This window comes from Balaenoptera borealis, assembly GCF_965194805.1.
Source record: "Balaenoptera borealis genome assembly, chromosome: 20".
Lineage (NCBI taxonomy): Eukaryota > Metazoa > Chordata > Mammalia > Artiodactyla > Balaenopteridae > Balaenoptera > Balaenoptera borealis.
Window position 1 is genome coordinate 52,124,372 of NC_138879.1, and position 25,814 is coordinate 52,150,185.

The 25,814-nt window shown below is 52.9% G+C and overlaps 2 protein-coding genes and 1 long non-coding RNA gene across 5 annotated transcripts; 2 read left to right on the forward strand and 1 right to left on the reverse strand.

The window, feature by feature from the left end:
* The first annotated feature begins 297 nt into the window (after window positions 1-297).
* LOC309618568 lies at window positions 298-7,374 on the forward strand. The gene is made up of 2 exons (XR_014238526.1): window positions 298-760; window positions 1,580-7,374. It is a non-coding gene; the product is annotated as an uncharacterized lncRNA (long non-coding RNA).
* Window positions 7,375-12,751: 5,377 nt separating this feature from the next.
* Window positions 12,752-18,525, forward strand: SLC2A4 (solute carrier family 2 member 4). 3 transcript variants are annotated; one of them, XM_082372419.1, is made up of 12 exons: window positions 12,752-12,987; window positions 13,248-13,370; window positions 14,268-14,384; window positions 14,493-14,665; window positions 14,752-14,876; window positions 14,990-15,105; window positions 15,206-15,368; window positions 15,455-15,642; window positions 15,822-15,926; window positions 16,075-16,176; window positions 16,672-16,875; window positions 17,402-18,525. In XM_082372419.1, the coding sequence occupies exons 1-12, from the start codon at window positions 12,955-12,957 to the stop codon at window positions 17,603-17,605; spliced, it is 1,653 nt and encodes a 550-aa protein (XP_082228545.1). In that variant the 5' UTR covers window positions 12,752-12,954; the 3' UTR covers window positions 17,606-18,525. The 3 variants fall into 3 exon arrangements, with proteins under 3 accessions (XP_082228545.1, XP_082228546.1, XP_082228547.1); XM_082372420.1 differs by having other exon boundaries at window positions 13,248-13,304; XM_082372421.1 differs by lacking the exon at window positions 13,248-13,370 and having other exon boundaries at window positions 12,754-12,987.
* A 431-nt stretch (window positions 18,526-18,956) lies between these two features.
* Window positions 18,957-25,156, reverse strand: YBX2 (Y-box binding protein 2). The gene is made up of 9 exons (XM_082372449.1): window positions 24,664-25,156; window positions 23,944-24,007; window positions 22,498-22,531; window positions 21,548-21,637; window positions 20,634-20,918; window positions 20,376-20,479; window positions 19,929-20,106; window positions 19,441-19,525; window positions 18,957-19,343 (listed from the first exon to the last, which is right to left on the reverse strand). Exons 1-8 carry the CDS (start codon window positions 24,944-24,946, stop codon window positions 19,475-19,477), a joined length of 1,089 nt encoding a protein of 362 aa, XP_082228575.1. The 5' UTR covers window positions 24,947-25,156; the 3' UTR covers window positions 18,957-19,343; window positions 19,441-19,474.
* Between the last annotated feature and the right edge of the window lie 658 nt (window positions 25,157-25,814).

A 25,814-nucleotide genomic window follows, 5' to 3' on the forward strand; every position in this document is an offset into this window, starting at 1 on the left:
GCGCGAGGCGGGGAGGAACCGGAGGGGCGGCCGAGGATGACCTGACGTCACCGAAGGGACACTCACCTGAGCCGGAAGTCCTGGCCCCCACCCCTCCCGACCCAGGTGAGGAGGAAGAAACCTGAGCACCAGGGTCACGCCCCTTCACTTGCGGGGCTTGGACCGCCGGAGGGGAGGAGGCGGAGTCTTCTCGGGAGTCCCAAGCTCCGAGTAAGCCCCTCTGGACTGGAGGTCCCTCGGGCACCAGGATGCCCCTTCCCCTCTCCCCGACAGGTGCTCTAAGAGCGCGGCGGAGCCGGAGCGCGGGGGATGCCCCAGGCCAGCCTTGGCTCCACCTTTCCCCCACGCAGGGACTCTCGAGTTCTACTCTGGGCGCTCTTTGTCCCGCCCTACTTTCGCCCCAACACTCTGCTCTTTTTCTCCTTTCCTAGCCGATCCCACCTTCAAGGGCTCTGGCTCCAATCCCGCAGAACTCCCCACTTCAGCAGCCTTATTGGAGTCTCCACCGCCAAAGCCACCTCCTAGCACCCACCCACCCCTCGCCGCTGTCGCCCTCCAACAGACACCCGGCTTCCAGGCATGGCGCCCCAACACCCCCCATCTCCTTGGCCCCCTATTCCGATCCCTGCTTGACATGACTTAATGGCGGGGCCCTTGGCACCCCACCTCCCAGCGTTCACTATCCCATCCCGCCTCAAGGGTCCTTGTAGCAGAAGGAAGAAACCGTTGAGGCCAGAAGCCAGCAGAGGGTGGGAGCAAGGTAAGGCCAGGGTCAGAGTCTTGGCCACACCCATCATTACCCTCCCTTGGAGTCTTTCCAACTCGTCCTCCACCTTTCCCTCTTCCTCCTCCCCCAGCCCTGCACACATTTCTCTCCCTCATTCTGAGCCTGGACCTGCCCCTTTATGTACCCTCTCCCACCCTCTCACCATTCTGTCCTCCAGAACACCTGGCTCTAATGTGGCCTTTGATTCAGCCCTCAGATTGCCACCTCACTCTCAGGTTTCTTCTCTCACTCTCCCCGAGCTATGTATGGCCCCATCCTTTCTCCGCACATCTCCAAGCATCCCCCATTTATTCATTCCTCCCTCATCTGTTATCATCTCCCCTTCCTGTCTTTTCCGCTTCCTATTTTACTCCCCACTCTTTTGGTCTACCTTTGTACCCTATCTCCAGCCCCCTTGGAGCCCAGCATCACCAAGTAGACTTTCTTTGCATCTTCCTGAGTGCACATCGCTGCCACCCCCTTGTCCAGTTTCCTCCCAATCTTCCTCTCCTCCAACCTCCTGACACCGCTCAGGCTCACACACCTTTCTTACTCTGTCTCTCTCATTTAATTTTTCTCTCTCCTTTTTTTACCTCAACTCTCTCACATTTCCCGTCTTTGCTCCTCCCTCTCAAACATTTCTCTGTATAAGTCTTTCCTTCTTTTATTCAATAAAAATATTAAAGGGCCCTTCATGCTCAGCTAATTAACCTGCTTTTCTATAAAATGCAGACTTTAATGAACTCTTTATTATTCATTTTAATTTTTCTACCTTTTGATTAATGGTGAGGTTTTGTTTTGGTTTTTTTTCAGGTGCTTTCCAGCTCTGAAATTCCATGTTTCTCATTACGTAAGTATATCCAGCTCCTCTCCAAGTTGAGACCATCTCAGGCCAAGCCACCATCACCTCTTGCCTAGACACTGCAACTGCCTCCAAACCAATCTCCCTGCTTCCCTGCTTGTCCTTCTAAAATCTGTTCTCCGGAAGTGACTTTTTTTTTTCCCAAATAAACTTAAATCTTGTCACTTCCTCTTTAAAATCCTTAAAACTTCCAATGGCACACTTTCGCTCCTATTGCTGCACTGGATTTGGCAAATAAATGCCACACTGGCTTACCAGACTCTGTGCGTCAGCCACACTCTTCCTGAACCGTGCTATGTGCCTTCCCACAACAGTGCCTTTGCACTCTGTTCTCTATGCCTGGGTGCTCGTCTCCATCTACCCCACCCAACCTCCCTCTACCTTGCTAACCGACTCATCCTTCAGTTCAGCTCTCAGCTCAAATATTACTTCTCCTGGGAAGCCTGGCCTGACTACCCCATCCCAGGCTGAGTCAGATCACCTGCTGAATGCTCTCACCGCTACATGTACTTTACTTTCAAAGCTCTTATCATGGTTAGAAACTATTTACCTTGTGTGATTATTTACTCAGTGTCAGTCTCCCCACTGTACTATAGGTTCCAAGAGGGCAGAGACGTGTCTGAATTCTATCACCAATAAATAGTTGATGAATGAATGACTAAATTGCAAATTAACAAGATTTCATCCACCTGTTTGACAAATAGAAATTGTCTGAGTCCCTATGTAATGTACCAGGCACCATGCTTGACACGGGGGCTACAGCTATAAACAAGAGGACACTGCGGACTTCCCTGGTGGTCCAGTGGTTAAGACTCCGCACTTCCACTGCAGGGGGCACGAGCTCAAGCCCTCGTCAGGGAAGTTCTGAATACCAGGCAGTGCAGCCAAAGAGAAGAAAAACAAAAAACAAGAGGACACTGCACTCAGGTAACTTAGATTCTAGAGGGAGGAAGCCGGCAATAAAGACATAAAAATGGTGCATGTTTTGAAGGCAATAAAATAGGGTAATGTGATGGATGAGGTTGGGTCCACTCCAGAGTGAGGTCAGGGAGACCTTTCTAGGAAGGGACTGTTAAATAATGAGCCAGCCAGGGGAGAACCATATTATAGGCAGAGGGAACAGTAAGTGCTAAGACCCTGTGTCGATTGTCCCTTTGAGACTTGTTGTATTAACTTAAAGCAGGATCTCTCAGCCTCAGCACTATTGATACTTGGGGCCAGATGATTCTTTATTATGGGTGACTGTCCTGTGCATCATAGGATATTTAACAGCACCCTTGACTTCCACTGATTTGATGCCAGTAGAACCCTCCCCAGCACCCCAGTGTGACAATCAAAAATGTCTCCAGAATAAACAACAAGGTCCTGCTGTCGAGCACAGGGAACCATATCCAATATCCGGTAATAAGCCATAATGGAAAAGAAGATGTGCGTGTGTGTGTGTGTATTTGAATCACTTTGCTGTACAGCAGAAATTAACACAACATTGTAAATCAACTATACTTCAATAAAATAAAATTTTTAAAAATGTCTTCGGACATTGCCAGATGTCCCAGTGAGGAGATGAGCAAAATTGGTCCCAGTTAAGAACCACTGATTTAAAGCGTGACCTGTCAGCATCATTGTGGATTTTTTGCTCTAGTAGCCTTCAAGTAAAGAGTTGGGTGCAAGGAGCCAGTGGATGGATGGTTGGAATTAACCAGGATTGGGATTTTGCTAAAAAGAGAGAGAAGGGGGAGTTCCCTGGTGGACTAGTGGTTAGGATTCTGGGCTTTCACTGCTGTGGCCCGGGTTCAATCCCTCGTCAGGGAACTGAGAATCCAAAAGAAAAGAAAAAAAAACAGAGAGAAGGGATTTTAAGGTATTTGCATGAGAGTGATTATGTGCTAGATCATGGATATAAATTGGGTATAAAAGAGAGTAAACATAAAAAGGAGTCGGTGTCGGTGGATAGTGAAAAACTGATTGGGTCAATGGTTTCAAGGTCTCCATGAAGTGAAAGGAGTAGGGATACATGAGTAGATGACCCGGAAGGCTAGGAGGTGATCAGAAGAGGTGCGAGGCTTGAATTCAATAAACTGGAAGAGGGTGTTTTAGGAGATGACAAAGTCATGAGTAAGGGCCTGAGGGTGGGCTGAAGAGAAAGGTCACTGGAGAGGAGACTGAGAGCTGAGAGACTAAGTCGGTGGAGTACCTGGTGGGCTTTGAAGTCAACAGCAATGATGATGAGAACATAGGTGTAAGGAGGAAGGCTATGAGCCAGGTGCTAAAGTTGTCAGTGAATGTGGGTGAAGGATCAGGCTGGAAGACCCCAGCAACAATTAGAGGTAGTGGGCGTTATACTTCCAGAGATGAACATCATAGGAGCAGAGGATTTTGAAGGATGAAGGAAGAATAATGGTCTAAAGTAGCATTGAGGATCAATACTCCCAGCTCCAGACCCTGAGGTATATGAAGTAGGACCAAAAATAGGCCTTTATTAAAAGGGCTGCTGGGACTTCCCTGGCGCTCCAGTGGTTAAGACTCCGTGCTTCCACTGCAAGGGATGCAGGTTTGATCCCTGGTTGGGGAACTAAGATCCCACATGCCATGCAGCGTGGCAAAAAATAAATTAATTTAATTTAATTTAAAAGAAGGGCTGCCGAGGAAGTGTGTCCTCCAAGACAGCCAGGTTTCAGAAAGGAACATTCAGAGAAGAGGCTGGCATATAAGGATGATGACAGATGTTGAGTCCAGCAGTCACAGTGGAAGAATCTGAAAGACCAAATTTGGTTGGAATATTGGATCAGGTTAGGGGACCTACACCATATGAGGTAGGCAACCTGATATGGAAACCCTACCAACTTGTTTATTTCTATGGGAAAATATGTTTTGAGTTCTGAAAAAAACTGATAAATAAGTGAACTCTGGAAACTTACAATGTTATTTTAATATTATGTATTATAACTCAAAAACTCATTATTATACAGGTCACTGGTGATTATTTTACTGGTCAGACCAAGAAGTTATACACCCAAGGCAGTTAACATATTCCAGGTTCTAATTCCACCCCATTCAGGAATTTAGTCTTGGGCCTCAATTGCCTCATCTATAAAATAGGAATGATAATATTTTGCCTGCTTAGGAAACAGGATGCTGGTCCAGATAATCTCCTGTGGTTCAGCCTGGAGTGCATTTTGAGATACAGATCTGGAGAAGGAGTGAAAAAGTGACCAACTCATTTTCTGAGGCTACGTTACTCTTGCCTCTGAAATCAGTTAAGGGTAATATAAGTATTATAGGCTCATTTCATTTATAAATACAGATGCAAACATCATTAATAAAATATTACTTAACCAAATGTAAAAAATGTATTTAAAGAGTAATACATTACAAACAAGAACAGTTTATCCCAGGAATGCAAGTGTTTCAATATTAGAAAATCCATCAATGTAATTTACCACATTAATAGATTAGAGAAAAAATATATATGGTTACCTCAATAATTTTAAAAAGAATTTGATAAGGTTCAACACCTACTTATGATAAGAATTTTTAGCAAACAAAGATTACAGAGGAAATTCTTATACTTAATGAAGAAATTTTAGACTCATGTTTTTTGTGATTGGGAAAAGGACAAAGATGTCCACTGTTACCCTTTTTGCCTGACAAAGTCCTGGAAGTCTTGATCAATACTACAAGAAAGTGAAAGAAATACATAGTGCAAAGATTGAAAGGGACGAAATAAAACTGATTTGTAGGGACTTCCCTGGTGGTGCAGTGGTTAAGACTCCGTGCTCCCAATGCAGGGGGCCTGGGTTTGATCCCTGGTCAGGGAAATAGATCCCACATGCATGCCACAACTAAGGAGCCAGCGAGCCACAACTAAGGAGCCCGCCTGCCACAACTAAGACCCAGTGCAACTAACTAACTAAATAAATATTTTTAAAAAACTAATTTGCAGATGATATTATCATCTACTTAGAAAATGGGATAGAATCAACAGACAGTCTATTAGAACCATCAGTGATGTTCAGCAAGGTCGCTGCATACAAGATGAACCTACAAAAAGAGTCACTAGTATTTTACTACACAAGCAATAACTGATTAGAAAATGTCATTTAAAAAACAACACTCAGTTTGCATCACTGACAAAAATTATGAAGCATCTAGGGAACCAAGTATTCATAAGACCTCAGTGGAAGAAAAAATTTAATTCTACTAAAAAACATAGAAGATGACTTGAATAAACAGAGAGATAGTCCATGCTCTTAAATGGGATGACTTAACATTATAAAGATATCAGTTGTCCCCAGAATAACTTACAATTTGATATATTACCCATAAAAATTCATCTGGTGGTTGTTTTTTGTTTTGGGGGGGTTTTTTTTGAAAGATCTTGATAAGTTTACCCTCAAATTTGTTTGGAGCAATAAGAAAAAAACCAAAAAACCAAAAAACCACAAATGGTTAAGTTGACACTGAGAGGGAGGGTTTCTCCGGTGGTCCAGTGGGTAGGACTCCACGCTCCCAAGTTCGATCCCTGCTCGGGGAACTAGATCCCACATGCACGCTGCAACTAAGAGTTCACATGCCACAACTAAGAAGTGCGCATGCCGTAACTAAGGATCCCTCACTAAACATGCCACAATGAAGATCCCACGTGCTGCAACTAAGACCCAGCACAGCCTAAATAAATTAATTAATTTTAAAAAAAGTTGACACTGAGTGGTAAGAGTAACAAGAGGGATCTTGCCCTTCCAGAAATTTAAACTTGCTACAAAGCATCCAGCAACAATAACAGTGTAGTATTAGTGCAAGGACAGATACACCAATGGAACAGAATACCAGAGACAGACACTTGTAGATATCAGAATCGGACATGTGGTAAATGTGGCTCAATGTGAGAAAAATAAATTGGATCCCTAACACCCAAAACAAGGATGAACTCTAGATGGATTAAAACGACCTAAATATGAAGAGTAAAACTATAAAGTTATTGGAAGAAAAGATGAATTTGTGATGCAGAAATAGAAAAGAACATAGGCAAAATTTCAAAATCACAAACCCTAAAGGGAAAATTGGTCATTTTGATTACACCAAATTTAAGGATTTCTATTAAATGAAGTTCACCGAAGAAAAATTAATAGGCAGCCGATACAAGAGAAAATATTTGCAATGTCCAAATCTGACAAAGAACTGATATTATTTGTTTAAACGTCTTGCCCATCAACAAGAAAAATATTCCAAGAGAAAATGGGCAGAGAATACAAGGAGGGAATCTGCAGAAAACAGACAGCCAAAGTGCTAACAAGTGTTTAAAGGGATGCTCCAAGCTGTAAGTAATCAGAGAAAGCTGCAGTAAGATATCACCTTTCACCTACTGAACTGACAAATATTAGAAATCAAAGCAAATTCTCATTTGATTAAAATCTCATATAGCCCATTCTGAATTTTAAAAGACTGACCATTTTAAGTGTTGGTGAGGGTGTGGAAGAACTGGAACTTTCAGACATTGCTGGTGGGAATGTAAAATGGGACAACCACTTTGGAAAGCAGTTTGGCCGATTCATAAAAAATTACACACTACTGTCTGCTGCTAAGGTTTCCACTACAGATGCAAGAAAAAAGTGTCCTGGCACTTTCTGTCTGTCTGATTGTGGCAGCCCAGATTGAGTGGGGGAAATATAGGGAAAAATTGTTTGCAACTCACAAGAAATGACCTTGTGAGCAGTAAAAGCCTGGTTTACTAAAAAAAAAAAAAAAAGTTACACATACACCTATCATATAATCCAGCTGTTCTACTCCTAGGTATTTTCCAAGAGAAATGAAAGCATACATGTCCTTAAAAAGACTTGTGTGTGAATGTTCCTGGCAGCTTTATTTGTAATGGCCCCAAACTGGAAATAACCCAGATATCCATCAACAGGTGAATGGATAATCAAACTAATTACTATTGATAATCAAATCAATGATATTTCCCAACAAAAAGGAATGAACTCGTAATACACGCAACAACATACATGAATCTCAAAATAATTACAGTAAGTAAAAGAAACCCAGACAAAAAGAGTACGCTCTGTATGATTCCATTTGCATAAGATTCTAAAAAATGCTAACTGGCCTATAATGACCGAAATCAGATCAGTGGTTGCCTAGAGGCTGAAGAGAGGAATTACAAAGAGGTACAAGGAAACACTGTGGGTGATGGATGTGTTCATTATTGTGATTCTGGGGAGAGTTTCATGGGTGTATACATATGTCAAAACTTATCAAATTATGGATGTTAACCTGACTTACTGTGGTAATCATTTCGCAATATATACAAATATAGAATCATGATGTTATACACCAGAAATTAATGTTACCTGTCAGTTATACGTCAATTAAAAAAATCTTTTGACTTACCAAATGGTACATTTTCTTTCACTGAAAAAATTTTTTTTCTTTTTTCTTTTTCTTTATTTTTTTTGCTGTGTTGGGTCTTCGTTGCTGTGTGTGGGCTTTCTCTAGTTGTGGTGAGCAGGAGCTACTCTTCGTGGCGGTTCGTGGGCTTCTCATTGCAGTGCGCGGGCTTCTCATTGCGGTGGCTTCTCTTGTTGCGGAACATGGGCTCCAGGCGCGCAGGCTGCAGTAGCTGTGGCTCGCAGCCTCAGTAGTTGTGGCGCACAGGTCTAGTTGCTCCACGGCATGTGGGATCTTCCCAGACCAGGGCTCGAACGCGTGTCCCCTGCATTGGCAGGCGGATTCTTAACCACTGCGCCACCAGGGAAGTCCCCAAATTGTACATTTTAAATATGTGCAGTTTATTGTTTGTCGATTATATCTCAATAGAGCTGTTTTAAAAAACAAAAACAACCGTATTCAATTCTATTTTAAGCACTATGTGACTATTACATTATTCATCTTCATTAAAACCCTAAGATGTAGAGATACTATTATTATCTCCCTTCTCATTTTACAGATGCGGTAAACAAGGCACAAAGAGCTTAGGTAACTTTCCCAAGGGCACGAAGTTAGTAAATATCAGATCTGGGACTCAAACTCAGGCAGTTTGGGCTCTTACCTATGCATACTCTTAACTATGCTGCTCTGGGTGTATGCTGCCTGAGAGGTTGTGGTGGTAGTGAAACCCTCCCAAACTGCTGATGGAAGTGGAGACTGTGATTGTCATTCTTATGAGCAAGCTGGTAGCTCTTAGTCAAATTAGGTGTAAGTATACCCTATGACTCAGCAATTCTGCTCGGTGGAGACAGATATAAATAAAGACAAAGACCTAGGCAGAGGCAGAGACATATCCCCCATAAAGAGCCTTGTATGAAAATGTTCACTGCCATGTTATTTGTTGTGGTTGGGAAGTGGAGGTGACATGGGTGCTTATCAATGGGATGACTGACATTGTGGAGTATAATGCAACAATAAATTATGCAATAAATAAATAATGCAATACATTAATTATACAACAATAACTTTGATAATTATAGAACATGAATGGGTTTTTTATTTTTTTGGCTGCACCCTGCAGCTTGTGGGATCTTAGTTACCTGACCAGGAATCGAACGCATGCCCCCTGCAGTGGAAGCTCAGAGTCCTGACAACTGGACCGCCAGGGAATTCCCTGAATGGGTTTTTAAAACATAGTGCTTACTGAAAATAAGTAAGATCAGATTGAAATATATAACCAGATGCTATGTACATAAATTATAAATGTGTGCACGCAAAACAATTCATGTTTTGCAGGTGAGCATTAAATACATTGGAATGGTTGTCTTTTGAGGAAGGACAAATGAGAAATGGGTGTGGAAATAAAAGAGAATAACTTTTTAAACAAAAACAAGATAAGACATAGATCAGTGAGGATAATGTACCAAGAACTGTGTCATTAATTCAATCCTCTGTACCTGAGACCCTCATATATTGACAAAAACAGTGACGGGACAAAGGGAGGAGATGGCATTGCTGGAGCTCAGCCGTCCAAGGTTTCCCTCCAGAAGCTGGAAGCAAAGTGGGCCTGTAGAGTAGTAGGAGCTGGACGCAGAGAGAGGGAAGAAATATCCTGGCTTTCTCCTGCCCTCCAATCTCTTACCTACTGTGGGCTGCACCAGGCCAGAAGGCAGTGAACACAGGAGCTTGAAAACAAAAGCCCACAGGGATCAGCTCCCCATGACATAGGGCAGAGCTTAGGAAGGGCTACAACTGGTTCTGCGATCAAACGGGCCAAAGATTAATTTCTAGGCAAATCAACACACACAGGCTCCAGTGCGAAGTGCCCACTTGTATCCTGTGTCTCTCTCCTTCCTTTTCCATCCTCTCTCAATCGACCTCTTTCTCTCACTGTCCCAGCCATTTTTCTTCCTCCCTCCCAACTGTCTCTCCTTACTCCTGTTGTCTCTTCTACTCCTCCATCTCTCTCTCCATACTCTTTACTCTGTCTCCTGTATCTAGCTCTGACTTGCTTTCCTTGATTCCACTTTCTCTGCGGTTTAAACTCCTGGAAGCGTCAGAACACAGCATCTGAATGAGATCAGGAATGTGCCGTGCCCTGAGTGCCAGGACAGACCCCAGCCCTGCACTCCACCTGCTACACTGACTTATCATCTGCCCCCAATCTGTGCCTCCCCCAACTCCCTTTTTTCCTCTTGGCACCCTTCTTGGCTTTTCCTCTCTCCCTGCCCTCCTCCCTTTGTGGTATTCCAGCATCCCTGGCTTTCCTTTTACCTTCCTGACCGGTCCCTCTCCGCTTCCATCAATCGCTTCTGCTCCTTTCTGCTCATAAATGATTGGTTCTCCTCAACCAGCAGACCTTAGTTCTTCATCTACATCCCCTTGGTCAGATATGTGGAGCCATTCACCAAAGGTTTCCCCGCTTTGTGATTGCTCCCTAATCCGCATTCTTGGCCATCAGGAGCAGACCCTCATTCCATTCGTTCAACAAACATTTACTGAGTGCCCACCCCTAGGCTGGGTGCTGGGGATACAGAGGTAAACAAGATGATCATCTGTCCTCAAGGTTAAGGTGCAGAGAAGAAATGATGACAGTACACTATATTGGGGACACATGGACATTTTTTTTTTTAAATGAATTTATTTATTTATTTTTGGCTGTGTTGGGTCTTCGTTGTGTTGCACGCAGGCTTTCTCTAGTTGTGGCGAGCGGGAGCTTCTCTTGTTGCGGAGCATGGGCTCTAGGCGCGCGGGCTTCAGTAGTTGTGGCACGTGGGCTCAGCAGTTGTGGCTCGCGGGCTCTAGAGCGCGGGCTCAGTAGTTGTGGCACACGGGCTTAGTTGCTCCGTGGCATGTGGGATCTTTCCGGACCAGGGCTCGAACCCATGTCCCCTGCATTGGCAGGCAGATTCTTAACCACTGTGCCACCAGGGAAGTCCTGGGGACACATGGATTTCTGGAGGAAGGCCAAGGAAGGTATCACAGAGAGGGTGAGCTTTTTTTGGAGGATGAATAGGAGTCCTCTGGTATTGCAGACTGAGGAATTAGCATGGCAAAGGCACCAAGGAGTGAAACAGCAGTGTGTTCTAGGTACAAGAAGTAGTTAGGAATTGACTAAAACTCGAGGGGAGAGGACAGAACGTGAGGCAGAGATAGAAGAGGAAAGGCAGGAGGTTTTGTTCACTCTGAAAAGGGGTTTGAACTTGACAGTAGGCAACAAAGACTTTTGGGGGGAGCGTGAGGGAGAGGTTGGACTGTTTTGTATGGTACTCTGCCCTCCCTGCTGGGGAAGAGGAGGAGCAGGGAGACCAGTCAGGGTGATGGTGGTCCGGACCAAAGTGGCAACAGTACAGGTGGAGAAAATCAGATGAATATGAGAGTTTAGGAGGTCAAAACACCAACGCTGATAACTAACTGGATAAAGGGGCGGGGGGGCCGGGTGCAGGAGAGGAGAAATCAAGCATGACTTCCTCCTTCTGATAGGAGTGACAGGATGGCTAATAGGACCATTCACTGGGATGAGGAAGTTAGCAGGAGGAGCAGGTTTGGACACGCTGATCATGTGAGCCGCCCACCCACGCGGCTGCTGAACAGTCGGATCTGGAGCTCCAGAAAGAGGCCTGGGCTGGAAGTAATGGAAGCCTTAGAGGTAGAATGACGGGGACAGTGGGTCGGAGACCACCCTGGCCCGATCTGCTGCGGATCCGCGTTCTCCCTCCAGGTGGCACTAAAGCCCCGCGCTTCCGAGTCCCGTTTTCCCAGACGCGCGCTCTCTGTACTCGGAGTGTTCCGCTGCTCTGGGGACTCGCCACCTCTAGGTCGCGCCCTCCTCGCTGGGCAGGATTTAGCTGGGGATTCAAACCCGAAGGGACCTCTAGAGAGCGTGTCCAAGTCGTCCACGCGGCCAGCACATTCTTGGCGGCTCAGGGGCCTCAGGACTGGTGACGTGGTTGGTGTGACCACCTGTCCCTCGGGCCGCCTCCAGGAACCAACGTGGGGAACCGGTGTAGGGGAAGGGCCAGATAGACAGTGCCCAGAGCAGGGATGCATGGAAAGAGAACCACCAAGGCCAGACACCCGACCCGCTAGGAACGGAATTTCCTGTGCCCAAGGCCATCTCCGCGTGGGAAGCGTGTCGCGGATCCTTTAAGGCTCCGTCTCCCTGCCCTCCCCCGTCCGGGACCGGCCGGGACACCCGGGACCTGACATTTGGCGTCTCCCAATGTGGGAGCTAAAAATAACCACTGTGGGTTACTCCAGGCCATTGCTCCGCACCCACCCCGCGCGCCGGCTCGCGCAGTTCCGGGCCCGAGTTCTCTCCCGGGCAAGTGTACCTGGTCCGTCCCTTCCTCTCGGACCCCGCCGTCTCGAGCCGCCGCGCAGGGCTTTGAAGTCGCTTCTTCAGCCCCGAACCTTGGGCGGTGGGCGGAGTCCTCACACTGAGGGGAACTTGGCCTCCAAGGGTCCCAGGACCCCCTTTTCAAAACATCCGGGCCGGAGGCCGGCGGGAACCCGAGGGGCGTGTCTCGCCGGGCACGCTGGCGGGCGTGGCCTCGCTGGCCTACCCTACAGCAGGTGCCAAACTCTCAGCCTCAGGGAGGGGCGTGGCCTTCTGGGGTGTGCCGGCTCCTGGCCAATGGGTGCTGTGAAAGGCGTGGCCCTGGGGACCGCCGGGGCTGCTCTTCGGGTCTTTCCCCAGCCGGCCAGGCTCAGCCAGATCCCCGGGAGCTGCTCTCTGGCTCCTCGGCTTGTGGCTGTGGGTCCCGCCAGGCTCGCCATCCGCACAAAGCTCCGCGACCCCCATCGCCCCCGCTCCCTCTGCCCGCCAAGGCTAGGGCCGCAGACCCCTAGTCGCCTCCCTCTCATCTACGGCAGCTCGTGCGTCTCCAGTTCCTAAGACAAGATGCCGTCGGGCTTCCAACAGATCGGCTCCGAAGTAGGGTTTGGCATGCGGGGGCGCGACGCGGACACGGGTCCCGCTTTTCTCGGGCTGGGGTCGCGGTTGGGGTCAGCTAGGGGGCGGTCCTTGCGCAGACGCAGGGGGTGGGGGTGGGGACTGGCTATTTATAGCCGGGCTGGACAACCCGTGACGGTCGGATTCCAGTCCCTCCAAGAGGCATAGCGGGTCTGGGGGATTATTCGGGAGCTAGGACCACGGCTGGATTCTGCGAGTCCAGGGTTCGCTCCCTTCTCTAGTTGGCAGCGAGTTGCGCCGGGATCGTGGACACTCTGCCCTCAAGAAAGCAGATCCAGGCGGGTCTTGCCCTCCAGCAGCTGTCCGTCTGTCTCGGCTCGCCCGCAATTTTTCGAGGACCGGAGGTTCTCCGTAGGCCCCCCCCACCCCCACTCTTGGCAGTCCTCCAGGACGCTGAACTTTCCCTCGCCCCACGGTTGGTGGAGGGGTAGAGGGGAGTGTCAGCCCTTCCTCCCCCAGCTCAGGTTTCCGTTTGGAGACAGTCTGTGCCGCCAGCGATGAGCCACCACCGCTACGGCACCTCATACCACCTTCCCGCCCCCATCCCCTGGGCAAGGCTCTCCCAGGCAAAAGCCAGCATGGCCCCCTGCCCTTCATCGCAGCTTAGAGGGGGAAGGGAAGCCGGGGCGGAGACAGAGAAGGCCACAGGCCAGGAGGAATGACCTCGATGTCCTTTTGGGAATTGCCTTTCTTGAGCCTGTTGGGGGCTTCCGGGAGCCCGCGGAGAGAACCCCCAGATGGGAGGGGAGAGGACAGAGGCTGATGACGATAATGCACTTGTCACTTTATAAAACCAGCACTGTTGGGGACACTGTTAACGTTTGATTTTGATTTTCACACTTTCACTGACAGGTAGGCAAATTAGGCAACATCACCCCTATCTCCCCAGTTCAGAGTGGGGCAGTGACTTACCCAAGGTCACACAAATCTGAACTCAGGTCTTGTAAGGCCAAGCCTGTCCCAAGGTCACAGAGAAATTGTGAGACCCAGGTCCTCAAACATTTCTCTGCCTACTGGACTCAAACACCAGTTTCTCCTCCATGCCCTGGTACTCTCGGGTTCTTCCTGCTCTTGTTTACGTTGAGATCTTCAAGCGATTCCTAATATGGCCCACTTTCCCTCGCCCAACATGTTGGATGGAACCCAGCATCTCAAGGCTCCTGCTGGGCCTGGGCCCCTGGAGGAAGAAAAGATGCCATGATTCCATGTGATATGCCTCCTCTCTGCTTCCGCCTGCCCAGGATGGGGAGCCCCCCCAGCAACGAGTCACTGGGACCCTGGTCCTCGCCGTATTCTCCGCTGTGCTCGGCTCCCTGCAGTTTGGCTACAACATCGGGGTCATCAATGCCCCCCAGAAGGTGAGGGGCTACAGCCGGCAGAGTGGGGTGCCCAGACAAGGCAGGGGGTGTTGGGGGTGAGCAGAGAGGGAGGAGTCTGCAGGGAATAACTCCTGTGCTGTCCCCCAGGTGATTGAACAGAGCTACAATGAGACGTGGCTGGGGAGGCAGGGGCCTGAGGGACCCGGCTCCATCCCACCAGGCACCCTCACCATGCTCTGGGCTCTCTCCGTGGCCATCTTCTCTGTGGGTGGCATGATCTCCTCCTTCCTGATTGGCATCATCTCTCAGTGGCTGGGAAGGTATGGGGCTGGAGGGCAAGGGAGAACAGGAAGGGAGCCAGAGTACCAGTGCCCTAACTCTCACAGCCCCACTCTTTGCCTGCCAGGAAGAGGGCAATGCTGTTCAACAACGCCCTGGCAGTGCTAGGGGGCGCCCTCATGGGCCTGGCCAAGGCGGCTGCCTCCTACGAGTTGCTCATTCTTGGACGGTTCCTCATTGGCGCCTACTCAGGTACCCGCGGGCACTGTGGTCGCGCCCAGTGCCTTGCTCTCCTTCACTCTCCCTGGGCTTGGGGGTCAGAGTGGGCAGCTGCCCTCAGAAGCTCTCTCCTTCCCTCTGCCCAGGGCTGACGTCGGGGCTGGTGCCCATGTACGTGGGGGAGATCGCCCCCACTCACCTGCGGGGCGCCTTGGGGACACTCAACCAACTGGCCATCGTCATTGGCATCCTGATCGCCCAGGTGACTGGACCTGGCCTCACGGGAGGCTGGGCAGGGGGTTGGGGTGGGGCTCTGGGGACAGGCTGAACGGCCTGCCCTCCTTCCCACCCTTCTGCCACAGGTGCTGGGCTTGGAGTCCATACTGGGCACTGCTACACTATGGCCACTACTCCTGGGCATCACTATGCTGCCTGCCCTCCTGCAGCTGGTCCTGCTGCCCTTCTGCCCAGAAAGCCCCCGCTACCTCTACATTATCCGGAACCTGGAGGGGCCCGCCAGAAAGAGTGAGCTCCCGCGCCATCTTGCTGGAGCCTGTCCTCCTCCCAGGCCCCCTCCCTACCCTCTCAGACCTGACCCTCCTCACCTCCAGGTTTGAAGCGCCTGACAGGCCGGGCCGACGTGTCTGAAGCGCTGGCTGGGCTGAAGGAGGAGAAGCGGAAGCTGGAGCGTGAGCGGCCACTGTCCCTGCTCCAGCTCCTGGGCAGCCACATCCACCGGCAACCCCTCGTCATTGCAATTGTGCTGCAGCTGAGCCAGCAGCTGTCGGGCATCAACGCAGTATGTATGCAGCAGCCTCCAGGAAAGGCAAGGGTCAGGGAAGAGCCTGAGAGGAGGGAAGGAGGGAGCACGCCCCCTCCATTAAAATTCAGGGTCAGTCCAGCTTGGAGTGGCTGCAAGGGAGGGAGGGACCCAGGGACCCATCCCTGCCATCCCCTTTTCTTCTCGCCCACCTCTAGGTTTTCTATTATTCAACCAGCATCTTCGAGACGGCGGGGGTAGGGCAACCAGCCTACGCCACCATCGGAGCCGGTGTGGTCAACACGGTCTTCACCTTGGTCTCGGTAACTGCTGGCCTCTGGAAGGGCCCCCACCATTGGTTTCACATCCCTGGGCGTCCTGGAGGTCCAGCTCTTGGTTGGCCCCACCCACCTAACCCCTCCCACTTCCCAAGCCTTAAAGGCCCCTTGCAAGCCCTGACTCTCCCCTCAGGTGTTCTTGGTGGAACGGGCTGGGCGCCGGACCCTCCAACTCCTGGGCCTGGCAGGCATGTGTGGCTGTGCCATCTTGATGACCGTGGCTCTGCTTCTGCTGGTGAGGCCTAGGGAGAGGGAAGGGGACCCGCGGCCCAACCCGGGGGAACTGCCCCAAGGGGCTCTGTAGGCAGCCAGGGCCATGCCTCAACATACATGCCTTTGATCCTGAGGCCAGGCCGTATGCCAGGACCGTGCTACCGACGGACCCAGGCTGCACTTCCTCCTCTGGGTGGAAGCTGTAGCACAATCCTGGCAGCCAGGGAGGAGAGCCCCTGTCGAGCCCCAGGACCAATAATAATTCCTAAGGACCCAGCTCTAGAACCAAGTGGGAATCCACAGTCATAAGAGCTGGGAGACCACATGTTCCCTCTGCCCTGAATTGGCAAAGGGTAGCCAGCTGAATGTCAAATGCTCAAGGACCTATTCTAACCAAGGGTGGCCGGCCCCCTGTGAGCGGCTGGGAGGGGTAGATGCCAGTTTGCTGGGGTTGAGGGCAAAGGAAGATCCAGAAAGACCTGACCTGAATTCTCCACCCTCCCTGCCTGGCCCCCAGGAGCAGGTTCCAGCCATGAGCTATGTCTCCATCGTGGCCATCTTTGGCTTTGTGGCCTTCTTTGAGATTGGCCCTGGCCCCATCCCCTGGTTCATCGTGGCCGAGCTCTTCAGCCAGGGACCCCGCCCAGCAGCCATGGCTGTGGCTGGTTTCTCCAACTGGACATGCAACTTCATCATTGGCATGGGTTTCCAGTATGTTGCGGTAGGTCCCCTGCCCTGTCCCCATCTCCCACATGGTCAGCCAGAGGACGGCAGCTCACACTCACAACTAGCCCAGTTGCTTTCCAGTCAGCATTTCCCCCTTTCCCCTGCCCATAGAGTGCTGGTCTGGGGGTCACTTTGGTGGACCACGTGGGTCCTGAAGACCACCTGTTCCACCAGAATCAAAGAAGGGAACTGACCTAGATTGGATAACAACAGAGGTTTCTTAACAAACTAGTGGCATAACTTACTTAGACTAGGAGTAATATTACAAACTTCATATTAATACTGCAAATGGCCGGGAATCCACTCTGACTTCAGTGACTCAGGATGGTAAGAGAGGGTAAAACCAGGAGAGTTGGGGTTCAGATAATTCTTTTCTCACTAAATTCTCCTGGTAATTTCTCTTGCCCCACAAAGGAGCCACCTGCTTTGTGCAGTATCCCTGTGAAGGCCTTAGTCCCTGGCTTGCCTGAGGCCACCCGTTCCCTCCCCTCTGTCAACACCTCTTTCTCCACTTGTCCCAGGATGCTATGGGTCCCTACGTCTTCCTTCTATTCGCGGTCCTCCTGCTTGGCTTCTTCATCTTCACCTTCTTAAAAGTGCCTGAAACCCGCGGCCGGACGTTTGACCAGATCTCAGCCGCCTTCCGCCGGACACCCTCTCTTTTAGAGCAGGAGGTGAAACCCAGCACAGAGCTTGAGTACTTAGGGCCAGATGAGAATGACTGAGGGGCCAAGCAGGGGCGGGAGAGCCAGTTCTTCAACCCGCCCAGAGACCCCCTCCTTTCCTCTGCAGCACTTTAACCCTCTCTTCCCCATTACTTCCAGGGTGGAGACACCCCCTGCAGCCTGGTGGAATTGGGAAGCTGGAGGGAAGGGTGGTCTGAGCACCCCCTCATTCCCCTCGTGTGACTCTTGGATTATTTGTGTTGTGGTTAGGCTGTGGCCGTGGGGTGGGCCATTCTCCCTTCTCGTCCCCTCCTTCCTCTGTAGCCCACCCGCACCTCACCCCAGCTCCAGGGTACTTCCGCCCCCGGCCAGAGTAGGGGGATTATAGGGAGGAGAGGCTCTAAGACTGACTTTCTGGTGGGCATGAACTGAAGCCAAGAGCAGGACTGGAGAAGAGATATCCCGTTCCTGCCACCTTGGACTCCTCCCACTCTGGCACTTTCTCTGAATTCTTACCACAGACTCTGGGTGAAAGGGGGGGGGGGTCTGTCTTGTCCCCTCCAGGGCAAAGGACGCACCCCTCCCAAGGTCTAACCTCACCTCTCTCACTGCAGGCTCAGTGCTCTTGCTCGGCCTTCCGGGGTGAGAGGGAACACACATCCACATGTGGGGAGAGGAAGGGACAGCAGGCGCCTCTCTAGACTCAGGGTTCCGGGCCCCACCCCAGCTGCTCCCCAAGGCTGCCAGATGGGGGCCCCAGCTCTTTTTTCCTCTCCCATCCCGGGAGGGTGTTGTACCCAAAGGCTTTTGACCAACTAAGGGAAAGAGGGATTTGAAAGGCTGCCTGTGAACGCTGGGCTGGGAGGAGCCTTCAGATATTTTTGTATATGTTTGAAAAAGAAGGGGCAGGGAGAAAAAACTGAAGGTCTGTTGTACTAAATGTATATATATATAGATCCGTATATAAAGTTACTGTATGAGATGAGCGTCCTGTCATGCGAAGACACTCCGGGATGGGCTGAGGCAGGGACCATAGCCACCCCAACCCCCGTCTCCTCTCCATCCTGCCTCAGCTCGAGGCCGCAGAACCCTCTGGATGCTGTCACTCACTCACCCCCCCACCTAAAGAGTTGTAGTCACTGCTTTCCTTAACGGTAGTAAATGCTCGGTAAGGTGACGCTGCAGGTGCCAGACGCTGCTCTCGGCACTTCAGGAAACACTCATTCTGCCAGGGAGGCATTAGCCCCGTTTCACAGATGGGAAAAGTCAACTTCACAGGGATGAAGGCACTTCTGCAGAGCCGTACAGCTAGAAACGTGGGCACAAGGAGCCGAGCGCAGGCCCTGCCGCCGCCCCCCTCTACAGGGAGTTACCGGCGAGGCTCTGAACAGAAAAGAGGCAGAGACCAAGACAACAGGAAAGCCTGTTTTTGTTTTTACTGGAGGCTCAGGTGGCACATGACAGTTCATAAAATGGCTTCAGAGGTAGGGGGTAGTGGGGAAACAAAAAATAAACTGGGAGGGGAAAGAAAAACAACCAGGAAGAGGTAAAAGCTGGCTGGTTCCTTCTCAGCCTGATTTAGGGGAGGGAGTTGGTGCCTCTGAACAATAAGGATGGATCCCTTCCTTTAACCCTTGGTCAGGGAGAGAGAGAAAAAAAAGCCAAAGGCTGTTGCTTTGGCCCTCCTGAGTCTCCAGGAAAAAGGGGAAAAGCTGGTGTTTTGATGTCATGAACTGTGGGAAAGCGGGGAGGGAGGTGCTGGGTAGGATACAGGTCAGTTGGAAAAACTGGCAGATACCTGAGAGGAAGAGAGACCGAAAAATCACGACCGGCAGCTTATCACCACCCAGCCCCAACCCCACCCTCTTGGTACCCGCCCTGGGCTTGCCACTCACCAGATGGTGGCTCTGGGTGTCCTTTGAGTTGGAATCACTCCGGTATGGCGGTTGGGGGGCCCCCACTGTTGATGGGGGCCGAGGTCTACAGAGAACAAGGGTGGTCGACTGAGACCCGCTTGTCCTTTGGAGCCCCCAACTTCAACCTCCTCCCACCTTTTCTCTTCCCGTTCCTCCCCCAGTTCACATCCACAGGCTGGTGCTGGGGCTCCCAGCAGAGCTGAGAGGGAGTCTGCAGGGGGTGACGTGGGCTTGACCGCCTCTGCTGGGGTTTCCTGGTGGGTTGGGGTGCCCGCCAGGCGTACTGTCTCTTGGGTTCAGGCTGCGTGAAACAGGGTGGGTGGGAGCAAGGTCAGGAGAAGGGGGACAAAGAGTGGGAAGGGAAAGGAAAAGAAGACAGAAGTGGGGGAAGAAGGGAGACAGGCAAGCTGGCCCCAGCCTTTTCTTTCATTCTCCCCCACCACACACTGACAGTCCAAGGTCCTCACCTCCGGGGCTGTGGGCTGCCCGGGTCCAGGGGGCTGCTGCCGTCTCCGCTGGAAGTAGGGGCGGTTCCGTGGGCGCTGGGGCTCAGGCCGGGAACCGTCAGTGGGGCCTTGGCTGGACTTGGTCTCGCCATCCCCACCTTCTGTGGTGGGCTGCTGGGGTGGCCTGGGGTGGAAAGGCCTGGGGAGAGAAGCAGGGACCCTGAAGGGACAGGAGCCCAGTGCGGACCACGTCCCTCCCTCCCAGGGCCACCCAGCAGAGGTGGACCAGCCTGCCTCTCCATCCCCACCCCACCCCAGCAGTGCCTGCTAACCCCTGGGCACCTCAGCAGTAATCGCTCAGCTACCCAGCTCTCGTGACCACTGGCTTCAGGGCCATCCCCCTCCCATCCTCCTGTCCCCATACTGGCTGGCGAAGGGGAAGACAGAGCCCGGGACAGGGAGTCTTACCTTCGGTACCTGGGCCGGAATCTGGGTGGGGGGACCCGCTCATCTCCCTGCTGTTGGTCCCTCTCCAATGGGGCTGTCTCTTTGGGTTCTGCCCCGTCAGTGCCCTGGGAACACACAAAGGCCCGGGTGAGCTGGGTGGCACCAGCTGTCCAGGCGTCTGCAGGTCTTCCCAGGCCACCATTCCGCTTCGTCTGGGGACTCTGGTCTCCAGCCTCACCAACTCTCGCAGCTGGTTCCCACGTTCCCAGTTCCCCTCACCTCTATGGGCTGCTGCTGGTTGGGGGGCCGAGGGCCTCGCACAAAGCGCCGTCGGTAGAAGAAGGGTGGTGGGCGCCGTCGTCTGGGCCGCTGCCCGGAGTCTTCAGCACGCTCCCCTTCGCGGCCTGGTTCTGTCCCGCCTGACGGAGCCTCTGCCACCATGGGTGGCGGGGCAGCTGGGCGGGGCCGGGGGATGAATCGGCGGAACCTACGTCGGTTGGGGGCATAGCGGCTGCCCTTCACTGGCACCCCTCCGGGCCCAGTTACATTAGCAGCTTCTGCGCCCTGCGGGGGGAGGTGGGGAGGAACGGGTGAGAACCTGCTCCAAAAACAGGTGCGCAACCTTCCCAGCCTTGCCTGAATCATTGTCTTCCCGTCCTTCCAGCTAAACGCCCCTCTCCAGCTTTCCTCCAGTTCCTCTAACTTCTACTTCTTTCCACCCTCCCCAGAGAAGGAGTGGCAGGTGTTCGGACCCTTCTAGGAGGGGCCACATCTGCAACTGGTCCTTTTGAAATAGCCGCCACTGGACCCTCTTGAGGTTTAGCCTGGAGGTGGGGTGGGGGTGGGGAGGGAGAAAGAGGGCTGGCAGTAGGTGTCCATCTCCGGGAGGGCTGATTCTGAGAGGAGGATGTGGGCGCGGGCCCCCCGCGGAGAACAGGCATGGGAGTATTTGGTGAACTACACAGAAACCCAGATACTGCTGACTGGTGACAGGGACACGTTCTTTAGGACATCCCTTGGAGCGGCCAGAGTGTTAAGGACAACAAGGTCTGCGTGAGGACACAGTCCTGGTCCTACAGCCTGGGCTGCTCGGCCAGAGGAAGAGCTGGCCTGAGGAGGCCAGAGCCTCAGGGGACTTCCAGGCCACCCTCCCATGGCTTGGTGGTTTCTCTATCCCACCGCAGCCCCCGAACCTTCTCTCCTTCCACGACATCGAACTCCACAGTCTCCCCATCTCCAACGCTGCGCAGAAACTTCCTTGGGTTGTTTCTTTTAATAGCTGTCTGGTTAGGGAAAGGCCAGGAGAAAGGTGAGGACAGCCAGCCGGGAGTCTCTCGCACCCCTGCTGGGTCCACCACCCAATTTCATTCTTTTCAAAATTTTATTGAATACTTGTGGGTTGGGGCTGGAGGGTGGAGCAAGGAGAAGGCAGTCAAAGTTTAGCAGGGGAAAAGCCACAAACTAGGGGCTTTCAAACAACTGTGCATTTCACCATGGTCCCCAGGACACACTCCCTCCTCCCCGACCCCTAAAGGATTTCAAGAAGGGAAGCAAGAAACATGAACTCAAAAGCAAAACAAAAAGCCGAGAGCGTCTTAAGTTGCAAAGTGGGTAAAACGTACTGTGTTTCTTACCTCAATCCCACTGAGAGCGCTTTCCACCAAAGCAGTGGTTCTCAAACTGTGCGTGCATCACAAACACCTGGAGAGCTTGTAAAAACAGGCTGCTGGTCCCTCCCCCAAGCCTGATTGATTCGCTAGGTCTGAGGTGGGCCTGAGAATTTGGATGTCAGGTGATGCTGCTGTTGCAGGGACCACACTTTGAGAACCACTGCACCCAAGTAGCGCAAGCCTGTGTCCTTTCCCTCGGACACTGCCTGTGATTCATTCCGAGGGTGTTCACAGGTCCCAGTAGGTAGTGAGCGTGCCAGGCCCAGAGGGCAACAGGTATGTTTCTTACAGAGACAACCCAACACAAGTGGGGCCAATGCAGTTAATACAGGCACCTGAGGCGGGTGGATGGGGGAACTATTTCCGGGTAGGAGGTGAAAGCTGGAGAAACATGATCTGTGCTGCTAAGGATAAGGGCAAAAGCCATCAGAGAGGGAGGGTTCCTCCCCTCAGAAAGCCAACCTAGCTCTTACCTGGTGAACAAAGACATCCTCCTTGGTGTCATTCCTGCAGGACAGGATGGGTTGTTAGGGGGTGACTTTGGTAAGGCGCTCACCTCCACTGAAGCCTCCCTAGCTGCCATTCCTAAGACTTGTGGCCCCATCCTCTCCACCTTCCATGGCAGCTTGGGGTGAAACAGGGCCCAGGGAGTGAGACAAGAGCCAGCGGGGGCCCCCTGAAGCTGGTATGAAGCAAATATCCCTAAAACCTCCATGAAAAACCTGGGCTTCACGAGGAAACGGCTGTGGGGGGAGGCAAAGGCACCTTGAAGGAGCTGGGCCAGCTTTCACCTGCTGAGCACTCCACCCTCTACGCCGGGGCACCTTAGAACCTGGTGGTGCTGGGTATAACTGTCCCCAGCCAACAACCCCTCTTCCCCAACCCACATCACGGGTGGAAAATTCCACTCGGTTTCCTTCCTTCTATAGTCAAGGAGGGAGAAAGTGGGGACGGGAGTTGAGGTGCAGAATACGTTTGAGGAGGGGAAAATGGGTCAAGAACTTGCTCCAAACAGCCACAAAACTGTATTCTCAGCCTGGAGGTGAACCCCAGGCCCCCTCTCAACACACCAAGAGATCAAGGATGAGAGAGAATATTCGAACTGTCACGACCTTGCCTATCACCCCAGTTTATCCTAGCACCCCAATGGGGGAGGGGAGAGGTTTTCCCTCAGAACCTCCCAGGAGTCCTCATTTCCAGAATTAGAAAGGGACCCTTCCCTAGAACAAGTGTTCTAGCTTTAAAGCACTTAGATCTGCACAAAGGTCAGCCTGCTAAGAGGGAACTGGGACCTCCCAGGAGGTCTGGGCTCGGCAGGGTGCCTGGGCTGGGGAAGGGCCCTCTGGGAGAGACCTGGCTCCGCTCAGAATCCGCCACTACGGCACCGCCCAGTGCGGGGGCGGGGGGTGGGAGGGGCTGCGGAACTGAAGGAAAGCAGCAGCCTCAGGCTGAGTGCTGGCGCCTCCCTTCCCCAACCCCCACCGGACGCAGTCCCATCAGGTGAGGGATTGATTCAACGAGCTAACAGCTCCGTAAGGGAGATGAGTTATGAGAGTGCTAAGTGTGCTGCCCTAAACAGGAAATGAGTGAGGATTCCAGCCCGGAGGCACAGAGAGCAGGTACATTCTGCCACAAAGGCGGCGGCAAACTAAACCAGAAGGTGACCCAGACAGGCTTGGGAGGGTCAGAGCCAGGTTTGCCAACTTCCTAGATCATTAACCCTCTGCTGCCCTTGAAGATGTGGAGGCGGCTTCGTCTTGCCCACATCTGTGCTGTGGTTAAAGACTTTTAATCAGCGTCAGCTGGACATTGCAACCATGTGCCTTGGTAGGGGTAGGGATGAGGCTGGAAAGGTGTCCAGTCCCACAGGCCAGTTTGGAAGGCACCCATTCCACCCCCTCCCTGGGTTCCTCAGATACCTGTTGATGAATCCGTAACCATTCCGCACGTTGAACCATTTGACAGTGCCCAGGACTTGGATTGCTGCCAGGCAGGGATGCAGTGGGGACAGTAAGATGGGGGAAGAGATGGAGTTTGACTCAGTTTTGAGACACTCCAAAATCTAGTCTACCTCCCTATTACCTATTAAGCTTAACTTCACGCCAACCAGGTTTCATCCAGTAGCTTCAAGGCATTCTTACCCCAGTTCCACTACGTAAATGGAAGCGCCCATACAGGGGGGCTCAGGCTTTCAAAACTCTTCCGATTCTAAGGCACGTTCCTCACATCCTACAAATCAAGGCCCTTCACCTAGAACCGGGTACTCACCTGGTCCACGAAGTTCCGCCCTCAGGTCATAACTGAGGGTCTCTCTAGCCCTCCCAGTGTAAGGATCACTAGTGCACTTGCTTCCTGGTCTCAGAGATTTACCTAATACTAACCCGAGTCATCAAGGCCAAAGTCTCCCGCCCCGGGGGCGTGGCCAGACCCTACCAGACCAACCACACCCTCCCGCCCAAGAACTGCAGGATTTCCCACCAGGGGAACCCACTTCGGTCCGCTGGCCTCAACCTAGCTAGTCCTTTGAGTCTCGAGCCAAACCGGCCTTCGGCTTTCCGGACCCAGCCGGGCTCCACGATGCCCCTCCCCCAGCCCGCCGACCCCCTTCGAGCAGCCCTGGCGCGCGCCCCGCCCCTCACCCAGCACCGGCTTGTCCGCCTGACTCCGGGCCGGGGGCGCGGGGGTCCCCGAGGCCGCCGTCGCTGGGTTGCCAGGGTTGCGGGGGCCCGGCGCCGAGGGGGTCCCAGCAGCGGGGCCCGAGGCGGCTGCGGCTCCGACTCCGCCGCCGCCCGCCCCGCTGCCTGCTTTCTGTGACTCCACTGCGGGCACCGGAACCACCACCGCTACCACCCCTGCCGCCGTCGCGGGCACCGTGGCCGCGGGGGCCGCTGTCGCCACCACTGCCGCCTCCGCCTCGCTCATCCCGCCGGGCCCAGTACCGGCCCCCGCCGCCACCTCCTCCTCCTCCGCCGCCACCGGCCCGGCCCCTCCCCCCGGCTCGCGAACCCACTGCCCCGCTTGGTCCTCGCGCCCCGAGCCTCGCCTGCACGCCGGCAGCGGGCCCTGAGCCGAGGCCAATCGCAGCCCGCAGCCGCGGCGCGCGCAGGCCCCGCCTCCCGGCCACAGGCCAATCCTAGCGGAGCTACCCCCCCCCCCGGGCCAGCAAGCCTGCCCCGCCTCCTGGACTTCGCGCGGAGGCCGAGGCCCCCGCCTGCAGCCTCGTAAGTACACCTGGGCCCCGCCCCGTTGCCATCACGTGACCGGCCCCAGCCCAACCCATTGGCCGACGGCCTCTCTCCCCTCCTCCCCCGCCCCTTTCCACCGGCCGCGGGAAATCAAACGGGCTGGTCGCGCCCCAACCGCCACCTGGTCTCGGCACGAAGGGCGGGGCGGGGGGCGCAGCTCCAAGGTTGCCTCTGACGACCCGGGCGGGGGGCCTGAGCCCGCAGCCTCGGTCCCGGCTGTGAGCGGCACCGCTCACCTCCACTCTCGAGGCCACCCTTGCCCGCACAGCGCCAGGTGTGGTTGCTTTCTCCCAGCCCGCCCGACCCTCTCCCTAGAGGATGACCCGCACACCCTGGCCTGCGGGATCAGCCCGCGCGGCCAGCTAGACTTGCCAGCTCACGGTTGCTCTCACAAGCCGAGGACTCTCACTTTTTAGTTTGTTTTTGAGGTATAATTTACATACAGCAAAATGCACAACTCTTCGCTGAGTTTTGATAAACGTGTTCATCCGTGTAATCAACACCTTAATCAAGGTGTTTTTCCCTCGCTCTGGGAGGTTCCCTCG